Source organism: Porites lutea, chromosome 14, assembly GCF_958299795.1.
Source record: "Porites lutea chromosome 14, jaPorLute2.1, whole genome shotgun sequence".
NCBI lineage: Eukaryota > Metazoa > Cnidaria > Anthozoa > Scleractinia > Poritidae > Porites > Porites lutea.
Window position 1 is genome coordinate 11,403,635 of NC_133214.1, and position 20,005 is coordinate 11,423,639.

At 39.9% G+C, this 20,005-nt stretch overlaps 1 protein-coding gene across 2 annotated transcripts in view; it reads left to right on the forward strand.

Moving 5' to 3' along the window:
- Positions 1–19,667, forward strand: part of LOC140924383 (fumarylacetoacetase-like) — a 25,040-nt gene extending 5,373 nt beyond the window's left edge. The window contains exons 4-15 of one of the 2 annotated variants that reach the window (XM_073374417.1): positions 360–394; positions 810–859; positions 8,023–8,113; positions 8,518–8,615; positions 9,155–9,207; positions 11,474–11,530; positions 14,728–14,770; positions 15,546–15,676; positions 16,179–16,254; positions 16,652–16,698; positions 18,268–18,369; positions 18,988–19,667. In XM_073374417.1, the coding sequence (XP_073230518.1) occupies positions 360–394; positions 810–859; positions 8,023–8,113; positions 8,518–8,615; positions 9,155–9,207; positions 11,474–11,530; positions 14,728–14,770; positions 15,546–15,676; positions 16,179–16,254; positions 16,652–16,698; positions 18,268–18,369; positions 18,988–19,185 (981 nt within the window). In that variant the 3' untranslated portion in view covers positions 19,186–19,667. Of the gene's footprint in view, positions 1–359; positions 395–809; positions 860–8,022; positions 8,114–8,517; positions 8,616–9,154; positions 9,208–11,473; positions 11,531–14,724; positions 14,771–15,545; positions 15,677–16,178; positions 16,255–16,651; positions 16,699–18,267; positions 18,370–18,987 lie in introns of both variants that reach the window. The other variant, XM_073374416.1, reaches the window with a different exon arrangement.
- The last annotated feature ends 338 nt before the right edge of the window (positions 19,668–20,005 follow it).

Genomic DNA, 20,005 nt, shown 5'->3' on the forward strand with positions numbered 1-20,005 from the left:
TTGTGTTGCTGATGTTAAATGCAAATGAATTGCATGGTTGATGTTAACAACTTGGCACTCAACTGAGCAAAGAAGTTTTTAAATTTGCTATTTTTCGAGAGATGATTCCACAAACAGTAAAACTGGTGAGTCAACTAAAATTAGTATTTAAGAAGATAATTTTATTTATTATTTTTGTTTATGCATTTTTATCAACAGTTACCTGAGATACATTATTATGCAGTTGAATGTATGATGTGAACTTAATTTCAGGAAAATTTAATGCACATCAACCCTTTACATCAGAAGCCCTGACAAGTTGCTCCCCTGAGACTCCCCTCACCTATGGAGTTGTGACTTTTTCTTTTCACTGATTTCAGGGAATTCTCCGAGATAATTCTAATCTTCAGTCAAGGTATTGTATACCTTAGCTGGGACATGAAATGTAAACGTCCAAATATAACTGCTGCAGAATCTTTAATATTTTTATCCCTTACAACAACCCTTAAACTTGTCAATGACACAAAGTATGGTTTTTCTACACTCACTGTGAGTTATGAATGCAGTCAATTGTTCTTTTTTTAAATGTTTGCATCTTTAATGTGGGTTCTAAAGGTGAACTTCCACTGCAAAACCTGTAGATTGAGTTAATTATTTGCCTCAGAATGCAACAGAGGATTTGTCACTGTAGTGTGGCCAGTAAGATAGGGGTGCTGTGTAAGCTAAGTAATTTAAATTTAATAGGTGAAAAGTGTCGTAAAGTAATTACCATGTATATTATTAACCTACTGCTTAATAATACATAAATTTTTCCAATTTCATTTTTTAAGGTGTCTTATACCACAAAGTCAAGTGGAAATGCATCTGCCGGCCCTGATTGGTATGGTTATGTAGGTTACTTAGCCAAAGGCGATGACCCATTCACACCTTAACTGCCCATTTTTTTTAATCGTCATCCTTTGTTATTTGACAGTTTTGACACCTACATGTAACTTGTGCAGTGGAGAAAGTTCTTTCACACCAAGTATCAATATTAGACCAATTCCTACGTACAAATTGGCCAGAGAAAAACCCAAGAAAACGGTTAAACTTGCCTAGCTAAAACAATGCAACTACTCCGTCGTCCAATCAGTGCTTCTGACCGGATTCCGGACAGATTTTACGTCATCAGTATGGAATTTCTCTCGCTAAGTCGCAGACATTCCTCCTCGCGAAACGTCCTCGGCGGCAAAGAGTGAGGAGAAACAGATGTTTTTGCAGGCTAAATTAGCAACAGAATGGCAACGTCAGTTGACGACGTATGCGCTAATCAAGCAACTGGCTTGACCAATGGCAGAGTGGTATATTGGGCACCAGAATTCAAGTTCAGTGCTTTCCACGTGCTTTCCTGTCATCAACTGACATTCCCATTCTGTTGCTAAATCAGCGTAATAAAAGTCGAGGGGGCAGTGTCAGTTTTTAAATGCATAGACACGTATGCCTGAATTTGGAAGCTGATACATCCATTTAGCATCAAAAGGTAGCTTAGTGCTTGCTTTACAAAAAGCATTGTGGGCAGCTTTGCTCCTCTATGGCCAAATCGTGGCAAGGAAGAGCTTGGTTAGCTTCAAAAGGAATTTTTGAATATCAAGTCTTTGATTATTATGTACATAATTACTCTGTAGTCTGTTATCAATTGAATGCCACCAATTTTCAGTCAGGTGGGTGAGGAGAGGAGAAGCTTTGCAGATCTTAATTTTTGGTGGGCCCTTTGAAAGTGTCAACCTCCTCCCCAGGGCTTTTCCCTTTTAAAAAAATGGGAGAGAGATAGTCCATGATGAGATCTTCAGTGTTCATGGAAACATATGACTCACAATTAAGTCCGCAACATAAAATTATGAATGATGATTCTAAAGTCTTGAAAGGGACACTAAGCAAAGAGAGGGGCGATAATTTCCTATTTTCTTATGATCACCTTTCTTGTACACAGGAATTAGTCTAAACACTTTCCGATCACTATAAGCCCTGCAATCATGCGTACAAGAACTGCACTTGTAGAGGATCAAGAGGATGGTAAATAAGCGTGGCTACAAAAGTAGGCTTGGGAGTTTCAATAATTTTGGTGACATCCCATCTGGTCTGGTAGCCTTCTAATTCTTCAATAATCTTTTTTTTTTTCTATTTACAACTGTACTTTATCGCTGGATAGTGACTTATTATTCGACATTTTTTAAATATCCCTCGGTAGTTTTGGCTCAGAAATTTCTCATGCGACGCAGTTTTCTTTAAAAAGTATGTTCCACTCAAACTCTAATGAATGAATGCGATTTGCCGTGGTCGACGAAACAAAATCAAAAAGTGGACGCGATCCTCCGAACAGTTTGCCAGAAATGTCATCGCAGAAGAATTGCATAGCAGATCACTTTAAAGGCATCACTTTAAAGAAAAGTACTGTAAAATTCCGAAAATAAACCCCTCCAAATATAAGCCCCCCAAACTCGTAATGCAAAAAAAAACCTCTGTTAAATCGCCCCTCCAAATATAAGCCCACCCCCCCCCCCCCCCCCTTCCTGGGGGCTTTTACTTGGAAATTGCCCTCAATTACGAAGAAAAAGAAAGCAAAAACGGTAAATTTCCTTCCAACTATAAGGCTAACCCAATCGATTTTAAAACACGAGTTTCACTCTGTAGATAAGCCCCTCCGAATGTAAGCACCTCCAAAAATAAGCCCCTCAAAAAGAGCCTTTGAAAAATATAAGCCCCAGGGCTTATTTTTCGGATTTTTACGGTAGCAGATGAACGAGATCTTCATTGAAATTTGTCGGGTCATTTCGTCTTGCCATTAACTATGTATTGTAAAGACAATGGTGCTGCTATGTAACAAGACTTATTAGAAAATGGCAGAGGACCACTCACCAAAAATTGCAGGGTTGTTTTACAGAGATGTCGACATGGAGGAACCAACCAGAACCTGTCATCGTACTGTCTCACACTCTTTGACAAGCTCTTGCTAAGCCGAGATGCAACATTTTCCATTTCTCGACCTCGCATCTCCACCGTTGAGATCCAGGCAACGTTCGGAAAGGCACATTTAATTATTGGAAACTTGAGCCCAAGCTTGCTATGACAAAAAATTACTAGCGGCAGCTACCCTCCTCTTAGTAGTACTGAATTACATAGAGAAAAGAGGCCCTAAACCACCGCAAAACACTTGAAAGATCAATCCAACAACTGAAGAAACGTGATGACACAGTAATAACTAACCTGGACAAAGGTTTAGGCGTTGTTCTCATGGACAAGCCCGAGTACATTTGACTGTTATGCATGGCATCTGTCAAAGACTAGACTAAATTCAGGAAAGTTGACCAGCAGTGACCAAGCCAGAGAGGAATACCACCAAAATATTACCACCCACTTCTTCTTCTAGCCCATCTGTACGCTATCCCTTCACTCTCCTGAGAGGGATAATAAAGCTCTGTGCCAATAGCAGCAGGGTTTTTCAGCCATTCCAATTCAACGTCTTAGTTGCCGCACATCTCAAGGTTTTACTGGAGGCGTTTCTTTCTTATGCGTGGAGGTGGCTGCCCGGAAGGGTTTCTCTTGGATATCAGGTGCCGTAAAGCTTTTTTTCAAATTATTGAAGTGAACCACCCTCCTCTGACGACGTTTTCCTGGTTTCCTCCTCTCCTCGTCAATGCAATAGGTAACATCAGACAGGGCCTTCACAACCCTCCAAGGACCACACCAGGACTTGAGAAATTTTCTCCTTCTCATCCTCATTCTCAGCTCAGCTTTTATACCACACTGCACCCGGTCTCCCACACGGAACTGCTGACCGTGGCACTTGGTGTCGTAATAAGCTTTCTTAAATTTATGCGCTCGCTTGAGGGTCTTCCTTGTTCTGTCTCCTCCAACTGCTATTTTTACTGAACAACATAATGGGGTATGTCTGCGACGACCCTTGCGAAGGTGCCGTTTTGAACTTCAGGATAGAATACAATGGCAAAATGGCTTCCTTGCCAAACATTATGCGGTAAGGGTTAAATCTAGTCGATTCCTGTTCACTGGTGTAAGCAAGAACCGGTTTTGGCACAAAATCCGTCCAGTCCCGTTGATAATCAGAAATCAGCTTACACAGGATCTTCACCAGACATTTGTTCAGTCTCTCCACCTGCTCATCCCCTTGAGGATGGTAAGGTGTCGTCCTTGTTTTCTCTGCGTCAATCAAATTGCACAGTCCTCTGAAGGCAGCTCCATCCACATTAGCTCCCTGATCAGAAAGTAAACCCTTGAAACAACCAAACTGGCATATGTTCTCATCCACCATTTTCTTTGCCAGAGCAAAACTTAGTAAAATGATCCGAGACCACCGGCAACCATTCATGACCCGAAGTAGACATTGGTGTGGGACCCACAATTACTATTGCCACTCTTTGTAAGGGGTGACCGGCCTTAACATTGATAAGAGGCGCCTTAGGCTGTTTGGACAGGTCGTTGACTTCAGCACATGGATCGCACCTCCTAATATGATTCTCGACATCCTCTCCCAACTTCAGAGTCTTTGTCACGCCAAGTTGGCCTGCTGAAGGATCCATGTACAAGGTGCACAAAACTTGTGTCATGAGACGCTCAGGTAAGCATATTCCTATCTTGGCCTGTCACTTCATGTTCCCAGCGTCTATACGCCAAACTGTCATTCAAAAACAGCCTTACCCACTGTGACCAGTACAATAGTAGTTTGCACCCCTCCTCCATCCACGTCGCCTCTAGGGGGCCTGACACCAGATTAGCCACTTCTCAACTTGCAAAAGGACAGAATCTTGGTTCTGAGTCACACGTAGACTGTCCCTTAGCAGCGGTTCCACATTCACAGACTGAATCAGGGTGGCATCTCTCTGGTCCTTAACTGATGCATCCTCGTCCCAGGGACGGGACAGTCGATCTGCATCGCCATGCAACGGACCTGGACGATGCTCCACCTCAAAATCAAAGTAACTAAGTCGTACAAGCCACCTGGCCACCTGGCCTCTAGGATTTTTAAAGTTCCTTAACCATTGCAAAGCACTATGGACAGTCCTGGACTTAAATTTACAATGGCACCCACTTTCACAAAAAGGTTCTCTCTTCTAAATTGCGTTAATTTTTTGACTTTTTAAAAGGAATAAGCAATAATCTGGAACTATTAAGCTTTCAGAAAATGTATGGTTTATGGGGGTATTTATTAAAATCAAAAGCGCTAGTGCCGCGCAACGCGAGGAGGGTGCTTGAGGGTGGATGATACCGTAACTTATTGTTATAGAAGGAGTCTTGTGGAGCATTTAGGAAGATTTGCCTCTGCACTGATATTGTCTTGACAGACTTCCGTCCTAAATTCAAGATTAGAAGGTAGTGCAGAGCACCTGCAACTTGTATAAGAGTATAACTACACAAATGAAGTGTAGCGATGAGGACAATGTGTATGGGACAGGACAACACTCTCAACAACAGAGAAAAGAAAAATGGCTGTTACTTAATTAGGTTCAACAAACATTTTTATTCACAAAACCAGACGAGATGACAGTAATTTATCCACAGTAGAACCTAGCAGATCCACCTCTTTGCTGACATAACCAAGGGCCCATAATACTAGAGAGGCCATGCAAAGTCCAGCCTTTCAAGCTGAAATCTTCATCATGGCCTGAACAACAGTTAACTAGTCTGGCCTAAGGAATACATAGTGGGAACACTTTCTCAGTGCCAACCTACCCCGCCGGGCAACTTACACTGGGTTTCTAGGGAGACACAAAGAGACTTCTTCTTGTGCAACCAAAGAACCCAGCGGTCTCTATAAAAGAAGGCTGGATCCCAGTTTCCTCCCTTTCTTTCCCACCCCCTCCCCGCTCTTTTACTTGCGCTATTTTTCGCGCGGCTTTTGACTCTCGTTCCTCCTTCTTTGCTCCTAAACCGCACGGAAACCCTTGCTACGCAGGCTATGACACAGCAGGAAAGGGTTACAAAGTAAAACTTGCAAGGGGTGACAGGCCGCACATCTTCACCGGCGTGAAACCTTTGAAGACCCTTTTCATATTGCTCTAGTGAGGAGAACTTTTTCAGGGATTTTAGACTTTAAAATTTGAACAATGATATATAACGGACCAAGATACGACACGGTACAGGTCATGTTCAGCTGGGGAAAATGTTTGTAAGTTGAGCAGAACCTTAAATGTGCAACAGACAATTTATTCAGTGCGCGCCTATTCCTGTTGAATTTGATGCCCGTTTATTGACATATGTCTACTCAAAACTGTAACAATTTTCCGTAGCTGCTGTTATCTTAGGTATCTGCTTTTAAAATCTCGGTACAGTTTGAATTAACGCAATCTCAGGGTGTAATGTTCAGCTGTTACGACCAGATCTGACACTGGTTTTGGGTATTTATCACGTCTTTGGTAGAAGCATGATTTAAATACGTTATGATGCTGTGTCCTTTAATTGTCGGTTTAAAACTCAATCACTTGTAAAGTGACTTGTAGTTTTTTTAATATCAGAGGAACTTAGGTATTTTGAAGGTCGATATTTTTTAATACCATGACATAGTTTTTAGGTTTTTTACCAATCAATTGACTGGCTTCTTTGTGCCACCGCATAATATATGCAGTTAAATATAAGTTTACAAGCTCTTTTCTTCTTTGGAGGCATTCATCCAGTGAAATCCAGTGAAAAACAGTGAGCACTATACCTGTAGACCTCGATTTCTGTCGAGTTGCGTGATTAGCTTGGCTCAACAACGGAACGCGTATCATATGACTTCTGTCGTCAGGTATGACAGGACTTGTCAACGATCAATTAAAATAATTGTCATAGGAAAAACTTAAGTGCTTCATAAGTCTGCACAGAAAAAACGTATTTTTCCGGAATTTTTTTTAAAAGAAAGCTCTTGATGAGCTCTATTTAATCGTCTAAAAACTGCAAATTTCGAAAAATGATGATTTTTACCCTGGATGATACCTTAAGTATATCTCACATGCCAGGTAAGTTTTATATGACACTTCCGATCCTCTAACTCTATGGAGTATACTTGGGGAATGACATAAGCCAAATGGCATGACGTTTATATAAGAACTTGAGAGCTGCAAATGGAGTTTTCTACTTATGTTGTAGGTGGAAATCAACCTGCCAGTTCATTGGCTGGCATCCAGGGTGCCAATAGTAGTCAGCAACAAAGAGACCTCCATGTCATTCATTGATAAAGAAATTAATGTATTCTCTGCTGAAGCCTTGAATGGAAATCTTAAGTACAGCAGAACCCAATATATGTGAAGCTTGTTCAATGGCTGGAACAATTTCTTCATTAATTGTTAATTCAGATCACTACCTTCTCATTCAAAACTCTGCTGGGCACGAGGTCACCAAACCTGTATGTATTGATAAATTTGGGTGTTAGTGAGTACTCCAGATACAGTTTCTGTGATGCAGTATTTTAGTTGCCCTGGCAGGGGAAGAGGCAGCAAAATCTGGTACTGGTTTTGCAACTGGCACTTTTTCTTAGCCCCATCACATGCTCTGGATGGCAAATGAGAGGCTAGATACTTGCACTGAAGGGAAAGAGGTCAACTATCTTAAGACCTTTTCCCAGTATTTTGTTGGTTAGTTGTGTCTTCTTATGAGATTGTCTTATCTCACTATTCTGTTTCCGGCTGTTGAATTAAATGAACACAGAGGACTTCAATTTCACTTCATATCTGGCCATCACAACTGCAGTTACCTCTTCCCTGCAGGAGGGTAGTCAGTCAAACGTTTCTAATTGCTTACATTGCTTCTACAAAACACGTGCGACTTTTATAACAAAAACCTGCCTTTACCAATTTACCGTTTTCTAGAATATTTTTTATGGCACTTATAAGAGTGCATTTTCATAGAGTTCACACTTATCTGTTGAACAAAATCAGGTCACTTCAATGAGGTTTCATCTAATCCCACCAAACCCACCTGCAACCCTACCTTATATTTGAAATTATTATTATGAAGCTCTACTGATCTTTATGTTCATTCTCCCTTCCTGATTACAGTGCTGTTGTATTTCAGGTGATTATACAGACTTTTATTCATCCAAAAACCATGCAACAAATGTTGGTACGATGTTTAGGGGAAAGGAAAATGCTTTAATGCCAAACTGGTAAGTGTGGGTTTTAAGGTATTTGTGAAACTTTAAATGATGTAGCGAAATATATCTTTGGCTGCGTGCTAGGAAGTAAGATATTGTTCGAGTGAGGCTTTTTTACTACTGCCTCACTCGAACAATATCTTACTTCCTAGCATGCAGGCAAAGGACAATGTGAACAGATTATGATCGAATTACACGGAGTAGTACATTTTTCCCTGAGAGAGAGGGTCTGGGATAGTTTTAACAAATTTTAGAGCAACAAAATAATTATGTTCAACATTTGACAGTATTACGTTGAAAGTTGAACATTTGCTCATACTTCAGACAACTGATTGTAATCCATCAAGCGTTAACAAAATTACAGTTAGGGTTCAGAGCTGAAAACAATTTTGACTGTATTTTGTTTATCATAATAGGGTTCATTTGCCTGTAGGGTATCATGGAAGAGCATCTTCAGTTGTGATATCCGGGACTCCTGTCAGACGACCTCTAGGGCAGACCAGATCCGATGACAGTAAGTACTGCAGTGTTAAGTTTGCATGTCAGACTTGATTAACCTTTACTGCAAGTATCCCCTAACACTCCTGACCTATTGTGATAATGTAACAACATACAGGAAATGGCCAAATGACATGATGACTTAAACTAAAACAATGCTGAGAAGATACATATGCTCAACAATATGTTTACAGAACTAAACGATCTTGTGACTTGTTAGCAACCCTTGTTTGTGTAGTCGGGAACAACAGCTAATTACCTTTCACCTACAACAAGTATGAAGGTGATTATCCCTTACCCTGACCTTGGTCAACTGTTTTTATTTCCAACTGAGTGTGAAAACTACTCAGTGCTAGGGTTTCTCTCCAGATTATCTACAGCAAAGCTGTCTTAAAGATCTCTTTTCTCTGCGCTAATCTTCATTCCAAGTCTTGTGGACTTTGTGACCGATCTGTATGTCCAAGTGTTTTGGTTACGAATCAGGTACAGATATAAACATTTATAGTATCAAACACACACCACAGTGAGTTAAATAATTAATCTCAATGTTTACAGCGAAACCTCCAGTTTTTGGACCCTGCAAATTACTGGATTTTGAGCTTGAAATGGTATGTCATTACATAACATATAAGTACAGAGGTGACCTTAAGATGCTAAATAAATATTTCATTATTCCTTACATCGGAAGTAGCTCTCTTTGATTATTATACTTGCCAAGAACCCTTTTAGAAATCTAAAACTACTTAAAATTGATTTTAAAAGGTACAGTGTAAACAATGTTTAAAATGTCTAGCATTTTCGAAAAGTTAAATAAATACCTCTTATTAGCCGAGTTTTCGGTCCGTACTGTAAATTATGGATCCTCGTTTTTTTCCATCGCAAATTGACCAATCGCGTGGCGAAAACAGACTCAGCCATATAATAATTATATTTATTGCTTTAAAGCATTAAAAAAATGCAGACACGTAGCCAAATGATATATTAGGGACCTTAGGCAAGAAGAACTTTGACGTCCCGCATGTCAAAAATGACAACCGGAAGTCAGTGCACTGACTCGATAAATTCGGACAGCGGGAGTCAAAACAAAGGCATTAAGATTCCGGTTGCTATTCACGACGTCCGAGACGTCAGCGTTCTCCTTGCTTAAGCTCGTTGGCCTTACAAATTGGTAAGTGTTTTCTTAATGCAAAAACTAGTAATTACAATCTGTGGGTTGTAAATGTATCGTCTATACCCCGGCTGAATAGCACCAAATATGGCTTAAATTTTTTTCTTTTATTTCGCTAAACACTGGAATGCATTGCCTGATAATTTGCCTACTTAGCCGGAATTAAGGAGCTTGTTAGCAGGGTTTGCGTTTAAAAGTTATATATTATTAGGATTATTATAACTTTTATTATTGAATCATAATTTCAGCTAAAGAGGTGTTGAATTGTTATATCATAGCTAATCCAGAATCTTACTTGTAGTAGTTAGTAATTCAAATTCAAATTTTTAGTTTTTTGCTTTTATTCTTCCCGTGGGATATCTGTAAACAAGCCGTATAGCTAAGCATATCTACAGCGTTAACTAATGTCCAAAGGGACGTATCCTCATTACATTGGAGCGATTTTCGTATGAACTTGGACTGAAAACGCACGAACAAAACAGAAACAACAAACGGAAAAAGAGCGATTTGATTGGCTTATAGAAAGCGCACAAACGCGCGTGGCTTTTGGTTGGTTAAGCGAACGCTCAGGTGAAAAAACTTCATGCCCGAGAACTTTCTAGAAATCAATCGACACTTCGCTATGACGTCATACTGCAACACGATTGGCCAATCGAACAATGCCTTCTCGATATTAAGGTTTTCTTTGGCAGAAAAACGAAGAGTCCATGGAACCAGTTGCCATCTGCTGTAAAAAACGCACCTAATGCATCATCCTTTCGGAGACTTTTAACTAAGTTAAATTTTATCGGCTGTCAATGCAGAAATTGCCTTTGACCCGATTTATTTTTATAGATAGATGTTATTTTTTTTTTTTAAATTTAATTAGTTGCTATTGAGATATTAATTAATTAATTTTTCTTTTATATTGTCAAACACTTTTATCATGAGCCCGTGGCTCGGGGGATTGGGAGACCACCCCCTGTGTATCTGACATTAAATAAATTATCTTATCTTATCTCTATCTTATGTTTTGATCTTTTCATCCATTGGCTGATAAAACAAATAACGAACACTTAGCGAAACCATTTTTCAAGGTCATACGAAAATCGCTCTATATGTTTATTTATGCTGCACAGCTTACTGTTACCTACCCAACCCATCATGATATGAATGACGTGGGCAAGGCAGACCACATAACCGGGAAAAGTCTCCTACACTTTTCGAACACTTGACAAAGTGTGAGTTCTTGTACGTTCTCTTCGAATTGACTAATGAAAGAAGTATAGAATAGGACAACGTCACCGCCCAATAAAAGGCTGCGATCATCTTTACTGAGACAAGGTCTTGAATCCTAGCTGGGGAGATTGTATTAATTTTTTTAAGACTCTTCTTGATGGTTCGTTCGAGATTTGAGCCCACGAGCTCCCGTTAGGCAGACCGGCGCTCTTCCAATTGAGCTCGTTAATCTGTTGAACTTTCGTATTTCGCTTTTTTTTTGCTTGTATGTTTGTTTGTTTATTCTTTTACTGTTTCGCCTTGTTTTTTATTTGCCGCCCTGTTATTGTAAAGTTTATTGTAATGTTATGTTAAATGATGTTTAATAAATAAATTATAAAAAAAACTGAGCTTACCGGGTTGGAGTTACAGCATTAAATGCAGTAGTTCTTTTACTTAGAGCTCTAATTGATTAACAAGTAGACTGATTTTGTTCTTTATGTTAACAGGCATTCTTTTGTGGTCCTGGAAATAATCTAGGAGAACCAATAACTATTGAAAAGGTATACATATACTTTCTTCTATTAAATTCTCAACCTAGGAAAATGCATTTCCGGATTTCTCATTGCTTCATTAAATAGCAGTTATCGAACGTTATACCTACATTTGACCTTAGGGACCGGTCATAAAGTACGGGGGGGGAGGTATGAAAAATTGGGGGTGGGTCACTATTTTTTAACATGACAGAAAGGGTGGGTCAGGAAAAATAATGCACTGCAGTAGGGGTAGATCATGGTAAAAATATTCACATCTCACAACTTTACTTAACAACAACAAACGTTACTTAAATCTCTTTAATGTACCGTCAACTACCGCTTATAAGCCCTGGGCTTATACAAGTTCGTAAGGAGTTTTGGGTGGGCTTGTAAACGGGGGCGGGGGCGGGGGGGGGGGGCTTATATTCGGATGGACTTATAAGCGGACGAAAAAAAAACGTTTCGAAATGAGCAACAGCACTGTTGATCGACGTATGATTTAAATTTATTACTCTTACAATTGAATACTTGAAAAGGCAGCAAGGTTAAATTTCAGTTAAATTTCAAAACAAAATCAAAACTGTAACTGGGGCTTATATCCGGATGGGCTTATAATCGGATGTATTTGTTTTGTTTGCACATAGGTGGGCCTATAACCGGGAGGGGTTATAAGCGGCAGTTTACGGTATCTCTTTTTCCCCATTAATCTTATACAGGAACTCAGATACACGTTTTGTTTCCAATTGCATATGTATAATCTATAAACCTGAAAAGGAGTCACAGAAAGCTTTTTATACCATAAAATATAGAATAAAGCTTCACTACGTGGGTCCAGCATTTTTACTGTTCATCAACCTAAACTTTACCAACACATTTTATATCTTTTGTCTTCTTCTAATCATCATCTTCTCCATTACCATCAACATCATTATCATCAACATCATCATCACTAAAACTGGTGACACATTTCCTTTGATTGTTTCGATAGCATCCACTGTAAAATTACCTTTATTTATCAATAGTTTTAACCAGCGACCATCTCTCCTTTTTAAGCTTTTAAGGTCGATCATGGTACAATGATCCGAGTTTATAACATCACCATAAGATGATGATTAACTTAATGTGATGGATAACACTCTCTCACAGTTTTTCTCTGCCCTTTCACGGCGGTGCCTCTTAGCTTTAGCTTTGTTTTCTTTCACTCTTCTCTTTTAAGTTACAAAAGTATCTTTTGCAAAAACATTCATGCTTCTTTGTGGGCCTCTGCCCTCATCAAAGTCTGGTTGATGTTTCTTTGCAATTCTGCAATTACTCCCAAACATTTTTCATTGATTCAGAAGCGTTGCCCGCACCCTTGCCCAGTGATGATTTTCCCAGACTTGGTGAACCGCTTGGCATTTTCTCTCTGGATAATGCTTTTCAGCTTCTCAGATTTCTCTTTCAATAATTCTGTAGTCTTTTAACCTTGTGATTACTTGTATGACGGTCAGTTGGCTTTAAGGGTTCCTTTTCTGAACCACCTTCTGCAATTGCTGCTTGCAATGACACAGCTGAAAGCTGGCAGTGAAGATCATACTGGCGTCTGCCTTCAGAGCGAATTTTTTTTAAACAAAATATCGTGCATTTCGCGACCACTTTCATTGAAGAGTGGAGTATTGTACGAGTTCTGCATGAGATTTCCTCTTTCCAGAGATTCATTGCACCGGGTACCACGTCCAAAACCTGATGAAACGGCAGGTTTGAAATATTTAGCATTTGACCAAACTCCGATCACTTCACCAGGAGGACACCCCAGATATGAAAACGAAAAGATGACAGTAAACGTCAGAGAGAAACTGACTCCCAAAAGAAGTACACTGATTACAAATGGGAGGAGGTGCTCATCGCAGGGACACTGAAAAATCTCTTTGTGGAAAAGCACCAATTGAGAAATAAGAAAATGAAGAGAAACGAGAAGCTAGCGTTAATTTCAACTTGTTTAGCCAAAGCCCAGCGTGACAAAGCAACTTGTCAGCAACCTGCAAGAAAGGTTAATGTGGAAGAAAATGTTGATTTTCATGATGGCGACGAGGAGGATGAGGAGAGAGTGGACGACGACGATGATGACTATGATAGTGTTCATGCAGATGACACTGATGATGACAGCAATGGTTGTGACAACAAAGAGTATGATGGCAGCAACGATGACTACGATGTCGTTCTTCAAGAAATTGGAAGTTCCAGCGAAGAAGATGACGATGATATATTAGATATATATTAGGGTAGAAGACGAATTCTGATCAAGAGTGGGACGAAGTGTTACAACTTTCGATCTAGGAGATTTTTTTGGAGATTCTGATTAAAGTGGTAAGCCAATGTTGCCTACGTACCTATCAACATGACTAATTTTGTTTCGGGGGTGGGCCACTAAGTTTTTCTATGCCACTCCACGGGTAGGCCACCTCAATTTTGTCAAATAATTCTGGGGCGGGCCACTAAAAACCGGTTCTTAAAATGATTTTTTGTAGCCCCCCCTCCCCCCCCTCCCTTCCCCGTACTTTATGATCGGTCTCTTATATGGAAAATGAGTGCAAAAGTGCCAGTGATTTACTTAGACCGGCCAACGGCCTGAATCCATTACAGTTACAGGGGAGATTAATAAAAGTGGGCCAAAAGCGAAGGTTGAGAGTGTAATTGAAACAATTATCCCATTTATCCTTATTGGATAATACGTGATTAGTGAAAGTTAACTCTATGCTTTGTACGTCACGAGTTATTTACCACCTGGTATTCAATGTGGGCTCGTGGAATAATTGCTAAGTGTTTCACAGTGTTAGTGTGGATATAACCACATCATATCACTGAATCAAGCTAACACTTGTATCTTACCGAAGACTCATCCTGCACTAATCTGAAATCAGGCTCTATTTTCATAATGCAAAGATAAAATATGAAATGTAAACTGTGTAAGCTTATGAAACCTTTCGGACGACAAGCTTAGCACTACCGTGATAAACATACACCACTATAGTGAGAAAATTTGAGAGAACTGAAGAACAAGTGTTTAACTTGATTTAACTTGGATATGTGTTTATCTACAAGTGTTAAATTGCACTTTTCTTTAAATTATCATATGCAAGTGAATAACAGGTTATTACATTTTCTACCTACATCACGAAAATGTTGTACATAGAGTTACTTACGGAGCAAAAACAAACTGTTGATTCTAATTTGTAAATTTTCAGGCGCAAGAACACATTTTTGGAATGGTTATTATGAACGACTGGAGTGGTAAGTTAATGCCATCTCAAGAGAGGTTGTACAACGACAGGCATTTTTACTTTGGGTAACTAATTTTGCTTCATTTACAGCATACGTGTATGCGTGAAATTCATCACTTTTTACGTACATATTTAGTCTATATTTATCTATCACCCGTTCCAAAATGTTGAGTGATTTAAAGTGTTTGTTTCCTCGATAGCGGTACAACATTTGTACCATTACTGGCATTACAGAGCTTGTCTCCAGTCCATTTTATGGCCTTGTATTTTGTTTAATGTATCTCTGTGATGTGTAAATGTGATGTTCGTGCAAATAACCATTGATTATAGTCTGAAATCGTTCTCATGAAAGACCGAAACGTATCCAGGTAGGCACGACGTTTTCACACCAGTATGAAAGCCATAGTGGGGAAAGCCTTGCACCTCAGTGCAGAACCGTGAATACTCCACTTGCACATCTCCCTTCATGCACCCTATTGCCCACCAAAATTTGCACAAGCATTGTTTTCAATTTCTCTTGGGACGGTTATAATACCCAGGAGGAATGTAAAACAAAGGTTATGCAAAATTTGTGGAGTGGGGGGGGGGGGGGGGGGGGGGAGGGGCAAATAAGGTGCATTATGGGAGATGTACAAGTGGAGTATTACGGTTCCCCAAAACTGAGAAGTGAGGGCAGGCATGTATGTATTTGTTATAGGTGACCCAAAGGTACCAATATTAGGGAATTGTAGCATCCAAAAGGCGGATGTTTTGCATGGGGTATTCTAATTTTTTTCCCATTCCAGCTCGTGATATACAAAAGTGGGAGTATGTTCCTTTGGGTCCATTTCTCGCCAAAAACTTTGCAACTACTATTTCGCCCTGGGTTGTAACCATGGATGCTCTCCAAGACTTTGCTATTGCAAATCCAGTTCAGGTGAGTCCGTTATCTTCGTTTGTGTACGTATCTTATATGTTGTAGGCTAAATATTAACGAGATATATTAAAAATTAAAGATCTTGAAATCTGTCTCAGAAAACATTTCCTTCTTTGCCCCCCTTGTTTAAATCTGAAGAAATAAACAATGTGGAAATAAGAAGCATTGCTCTGATAATTCCTGTTGCTCTAGCCAATTTGAGATTTAACAAGTTGAGAACTATTTCCAACTCAATTTAATATTTGATCGCTTCTTGCACCGTCATAGACTTTTTGTGCACCAGCCCGACATTTTAAAGGTTTTAACGCGGTTTTGCTTCCCTTTAACATAGCCAGTTTTCCTCCTAAAACAACTTGTTTTTTCCTAAGCAGACGTACGGTTTCGAATAAAGCAGTACTCTTATGAATGCGCTAGGTTTGTTTAGGTCATGCACTCGAAGTAAGTATTTTTTAAAGGGTGTATACTTGTTTTAAAATATACATTTTTATCTTCAATATTTTAGGAACCCACTCCACTGCCATACCTCCAGCACACGGATCCTTGCACTTTCGATGTTAACCTGGAAGTTTCCTTAAACTGTATGTAGAAAATTACTTAGAATACCGGTATCTCATCCACAGGCTCGGTTTTTATCTTACTATCTTTAAGAGGTACGCACTGAAAGAAATCCTCGACAGCTTTAAACCAAACAATTCATCTAAGACAACAACGGTTGCTACTATATGAACACATATGAGCACTAGTAGCCTGGTTACTCGCGCTGGGCGAAGGAACGGTTCCGCAGCAATTTCCTCTTTTTATCCGGGGTCTTTTCTGCAGTCACGAGTATTAAAAAGCATGATACTGGTCCCTCTGCCTCCCGGTTCCCGCTTCATCCTTACATGTTACTATTCTATGACATTACCTACCAACTTTTTTCCAAATGGAAGTAGTGGCGTACGTACATATATCTAGTGTTCACTTTTCTTTACCCAGGTGAAAACATCAAGCGTCCTGTAACTATCTGTACAACCAATTTTAAGGTGAGAAATAAAGATAACCTTTTGTGCCCTCCATGAAAAAGCTACAGTCGAACCTCCATTAACGGCGACCTCTCCACTACGGCCCAATTTTTTTGTCCCGGCGTGCAGTCCATACATTGACTCTTGTTTAAACCTCTCTACAGCACGTCCTCAACTACCAAAATAACCTCTCAACAACGGCCAGTTTTTTAGCGACTGACGAAAAAGTCAGGAATGGTTGCGAAATTTGACCCTTGTGGCGCGTTGATGATTAAATCGGAGCAGTCATATTTTGATAGTGTTCCATTTACTCTGCTGCAGTATGCATAATTTGTCTATAACAATTTTTGCCTAGTCCCTGTACGGTGTTTTCCCAGTCCCTCTCGATCAAATCACTTCGGTGACGTCTCCGAGGTGAATGGACCACGTGACCCGAAACGCTTTGGGCACGCGGAATAATGAGGCCTAGGAACTAGGTAATATAACACTTACAGCGAATGTTGCGAGCCTTGCTCGTTTTGTCATGTTAACATGTTAATTCAAAACACTATTTAAGTACTTTGTGTATTTTATCTCTATATATTATATATGATTAGATTACGATTATGGGACACAGCAATTATACACTTGGCACAATAAACATTTTGTACTCCCCTAAAAAAATTTGTCATTTTCACCCCTACCTCCCAATAACGGCTACATCTCCATAACGGCTTCTTTCTTCTGTCCCCGAGGTAGTTGTGGAGAAGTTCGACTATAATTCCAATCACATACCGTACTTAAGTGATTTCTAATGGAAGTGGAAACTTTGTCTGTATTAATCAGTTCCTGACACGCAAGGCTGGCTTCGCGGAAAAAAAGGGGCTTATTACAGGGTCAATAAAATGCGTGTGTACTACATGTTAATCGTGAGCCATCAAGTTGGTTGCGGCTCAAAAAAGTGACATTAAATATGGTTGTGTTTGCTGGATCAGGGTTCTCAATAGAAGGCGGCACCCGGCGATTGATCGCCGCTTACTTTGGGATTTATAGCCGCTTACTTTGTGTTTAGGTCGCTTTTCTTTGCTTTGTTTTGACACCTCTGGCTTTGCTGAAGAGCCTCCTACTTTATCAGTGATCACCTCCTACTTAAAAATCTATTGAGAACCCTGCTGGATCCGTGGTGTGTAACGTCAAGAATTTATCGTAGGTTATTTTCTGAGCCATTGTTAGAATTGTAGACTATTCAAGAATCTAGGAGACTGTTGCAAGCATTATCCCTTGTTTCTTAGTGCGCACGGCCACTCACCCCTTCGCCGCTCTGTGTCAGCGCGCGTACCACTCCGCTATTGTTGAAGAATAAGAGACTTCGTAGTGTGACGTGTGTATCAGAGGATCAAGGCCATAACCCGACAAATTAAGGAGCCAAATGGCTAACCTTAAGGCTTCCAGTTCAATAGCATAAGTTTTGAATGTAACTTGAGCAATCGTACGTCGTAGAATCTTCGGAGGCATTTCGTAGCAATAAATTGAACAGCAACAAGTGCAATCTTAGCTTGAACCTGGCTAGTTTGGTTCTTCAGTGTAGTCATTAAATTATTTTCCTTACAGAATATGTACTGGACACCTAAACAGCAGTTAGTTCACCACACAGTGACAGGGTGTAATGTTCGCCCTGGGGATCTTATGGGGTCTGGTACAATCAGCGGAGAGGTGAGGTGTTTTTATATGTGCAGCAATTTCATGATTTACGGTAGTCAATAAGAATGTTTTATCAGTCGATCAGACAGTCCCTTTGTAATTGTGATAGTTCATGACACATTTCGCTTATTCTTACGTTACCCCTCCCCCTATGACATCAAACTAGAGAAGAGCGCCTTCGTGTTGTTGTTAACTAAGCGCAGTAGGATGGGCGAACATTGTTATAAATGTATAAGTAAGTAAATAGATACTAAGTAAATAAGTAAATGATAAAAAAAATGAATGAATGAACAAGTAATATGCTGACTCAGTAGGAACACATCCTCTTTCCACTCTGTGGTACTTTGTCTACTATACCCGCAACAGAAATAGAATTCTACAAACGTTCTTTGGGGAGAGGAAAACCAGAGTCCCCCGAGAGAAACCTCTGGGAGCACGAACAAGAATCAACAGCAAATTACGTCGTGCCCGATTTTACTAGAGGTTCTTTATTCGCTGGCAGTTTAAGTTTTCCTTGACTCATATTCGTAGTTTCGAAAGCAAAAATATTCATCCATGGCTTATTCATGTTAGGTATCTTGAATTTGTTACATGACATATAATATGTGTGCGTTCACATTGTCTTTTCAGACGCCGGATTCTTACGGTTCGATGCTGGAACTTTCTTGGAAGGGTACTAAACCACTAGATCTGGGAGAAGGTGTCACCAGAAAGTTCCTTCAGGATGGAGATGAAGTGATTATGACGGGGTACTGCCAAGGAAATGGCTATAGAGTTGGGTTTGGAGAATGCAGAGGCAAAATATTGCCGGCCACAAACGTGCAATAATTATCATGAACTTACTTTCAGGGTGCTGGGGATAAAAGGAGAGAAAAGTTGCAAATTTCCTTTTACAAAAATTTTGAAAAACATAGGAAAAAGCTTTCCAAATGCAGTCCAACTACAGAATCTAAGACGGAAACGTCAAGACTACGTTACCCAGCGTATTAAACAACACTGAAGTGCAAACTGATAAATGGTATTTTAGGTTTTTCCTCTGTTCAAAGGCAGTGTGTCGTCAGGCACTGCAAATGCAGTTTACTCTATCGAAGACCGAAAGCTTACGAAAATGCACTAAGAGTCCACCTTGGTCCGCTGTATCGAGAGTTAGGATTTGTGTGGTTAAAACTACCGAAGCTGGACTTTCTCTTTATCACCGCACGTAATTTAATTTATAAAATATCTTGGAAAACGTAGGTGTAAAAATTTGTATCAAATGTTAAACTAACTGACTTTTAATACTGTTACTGGATTAAAGGCAATAAATATCATATCTTTTTCAACTTAAACCCTTTCTGAAAACGCCAAAAGATGTCCGAGATAGTGCCGCAATCAAATTCTCGAACAAATCAAGCTTCATGCAAAGCTAGGGGAGGTGAATGCTCTGGATCCCAGGTCGAAATAAGGTCACTATCATGTGCTGAGACTCGCCTGCTCTTCACTTGATTCCACTCTTTACCTTACTGCGCCGACTTTATATTTGCCCTAAATGCGAAGGAATCACTGGCTCCCTCGTGGGGCCTATGTCGTGGATGAATGGGATTCCCTGCAGGTCCCGGGGAGGGGGTACTCCCTATAATGGCCTAGACGAGGAGGCTACGCCCGAAAG